This window comes from Sinocyclocheilus rhinocerous, unplaced genomic scaffold (genome assembly GCF_001515625.1).
Source record: "Sinocyclocheilus rhinocerous isolate Xijiao unplaced genomic scaffold, SAMN03320098_v1.1 scaffold47159, whole genome shotgun sequence".
NCBI classification, from domain to species: Eukaryota; Metazoa; Chordata; class Actinopteri; order Cypriniformes; family Cyprinidae; genus Sinocyclocheilus; species Sinocyclocheilus rhinocerous.
Window position 1 is genome coordinate 1 of NW_015670665.1, and position 2,168 is coordinate 2,168.

The window sequence follows — 2,168 nt, forward strand, 5'->3', positions numbered from 1 at the left end:
AAAAAGTGCACAGGAAAAAACAAACTGATTACATTCAAATTGTAGAGCTTTTTCAAAAAAATAAAAATAAAAACATCAAGGCTGTCTACGTGTACTGTACAAATTATGCCACTAGTTAAACATCTTGAAGACACTTCAGACACATTTGAAGAGTTAAAAATACATTTCATGACCACTTACTCTTTGAGGTAGGATTTTATCTGCCATTTTCTTCTTCTTGGCACTAAAATGAAAAACAGCACCATGAGAGATAGATCCAATTAAGCACTTCAAATGATTTCTGTTACACACTAGCAAAATCATCAGGTTTGTTTCATCAAGTGAAGCGTTAACTGGGCTTACTGTTGGTTGCGATTCTGTTGCTGGACCTGTTGGATCTGATTTGGCGGCGGTCGCTTGCGGGACGGGTCCATGACTGGCATACCGGGGCGGGACACTGGACTGGCCCCGTAACCTGGGGGTCCCATGGAGGGTCCCTGAGGGGTCATACGATTGGCTGGAGGCATTCCCGGTCTCTGCCAAGATAGGAACGAAGGACGGTTAACCGAATGGACAAAAATAAGGAGATCAAGGGTTTTGATTGGCTTTCTTGTTCTGGCCTGGCATTTATGAAGCAATATGAGATAGCAATATGGAATGCTAGCATACATCACAGTACAAATCAATATTTGACTAAATAAATGGCAACAATAATAATACATATAATATAAATATTTACATATAAGGATTTAATGATAGAAAATGAGGTATAAGTTGCTGTAATTTAACACTAATTTTACAAAATTGTGGTTCTAAAAAGGGCAACCATTATAACTACCAAAGCATTTCGTTTTTCAGTAATATGATTTTTTTTAAACAGCACCATTTCTCCAGCTGACGGTTGTCTTCTCATTGTAAATGTTAAGAGCGAATGCTGGAAAAGGGCACTTAAAAGTGCACAAGCTGTGAAAGCTGTCGGGTTCACTTTAGGACCATTTATCAAGTCCAAAAAAAAAAATTTTTTATATATATATTGTTCCACTGCAATGTATGAATAAACAACCTTCAATCGCAACTCAAACAAACTGAAGAATGCAAACATGAAGTTGCACAAAAAAATTTTTTTTATCTTACTTTTCTCCTAAATAAAAGAGCACGTGTTCAAAAGGTTTCACTGAAGTCTACACAGTACACACACACACACACACACAAGCAAGAAAAACAGCAAACCAAAACCTAATCCATCCTAGAATGCAAGACGCAGAAGCACAAATTCTCCACATTTTTTTCCTAAATGTGAAACTTGTGATTTTTTTCTAGAATCCTTGAACAATACAATAGCTTTTAGAGGGCATAAAAGTAGCTTTTTAATGTTTAGGCCCAATAAAGCACACAGACATTATGCAGTTTCTGGGTCACTAATAAAATAGGCGTCGCTGATCAACTGACTCTTTGTACAGATGGTCACTGAAGCTCAAGATGCTCTTAAGAACATCTCAAATCATGCTGGAGAACATGATCATTCTGACTTTTCCATGTTTCTATAAACAAACTACTTCTCTTACACTGTGTGTTGATAATTCAAGGGATTATAAATGTGTGTTCAACCAGAAAAACTCAAAACAGAAGTATTTCCACTGGTGGTCCCAGGCACACTGCACGCATAATATATGATGTGTAATATCTACATAAACACATTGGCCATCAATGCAACAAACCCATCAGGATGATGCTCCTGTAGGCCCTAGTATCAGACAAATCCACGCTTTTCTGCGGAAACTCTCTTAACGTCATCCAAATTAACTGCGGATTAATTTTTATTTATGCAAATTATAAGAGAAATACTCAAATCGTGTGTTTTGGGTTATAAATCAGAAAAGTGGAGTTTGATGCTTTTGCAGTGACCTACTCAAATCAACACCACAGCACGCGAGCATAATAATGCAAGATATTCTCATTTTAACGCTTTTTAATTCGATTCAAAACGGTCTGAATGTTTGATGCATTGAATAAACCCATAGATCCTGCATGCAAACATTAAAAGCAAACCCCTCCGTCTAGGTTAGGGTGCTTCTTTGTTCTCCTCGCGCCTTACCGGGTATCCGGGCATCGGTGGTCGATACATATGGTTCTGCGGGCCGCCGGGTCCCATCCGTCCCGAGGGCGTACCGGGACCCATAACGGGGCCT

The 2,168-nt window shown here is 38.7% G+C and overlaps 1 protein-coding gene across 1 annotated transcript; it reads right to left on the reverse strand.

Moving 5' to 3' along the window:
• Nucleotides 1-127: 127 nt before the first annotated feature.
• Nucleotides 128-2,162, reverse strand: LOC107734333 (SWI/SNF-related matrix-associated actin-dependent regulator of chromatin subfamily D member 1-like). Its single transcript, XM_016546270.1, has 3 exons — nucleotides 2,075-2,162; nucleotides 343-515; nucleotides 128-223 (listed from the first exon to the last, which is right to left on the reverse strand). The coding sequence occupies exons 1-3, from the start codon at nucleotides 2,156-2,158 to the stop codon at nucleotides 154-156; spliced, it is 327 nt and encodes a 108-aa protein (XP_016401756.1). The 5' UTR covers nucleotides 2,159-2,162; the 3' UTR covers nucleotides 128-153.
• Between the last annotated feature and the right edge of the window lie 6 nt (nucleotides 2,163-2,168).

Coding starts and splice junctions, on each gene's coding strand:
- LOC107734333 (XM_016546270.1), bottom strand. CDS start 2,158: ATGGGTCCCGGTACGCCCTCGGGACGGATGGGACCCGGCGGCCCGCAG. Junction 516..2,074: donor CACCGATGCCCGGATACCCG/GTAAGGCGCGAG, acceptor CTATCTTGGCAG/AGACCGGGAATGCCTCCAGC. Junction 224..342: donor CAACAGAATCGCAACCAACA/GTAAGCCCAGTT, acceptor TTTTCATTTTAG/TGCCAAGAAGAAGAAAATGG.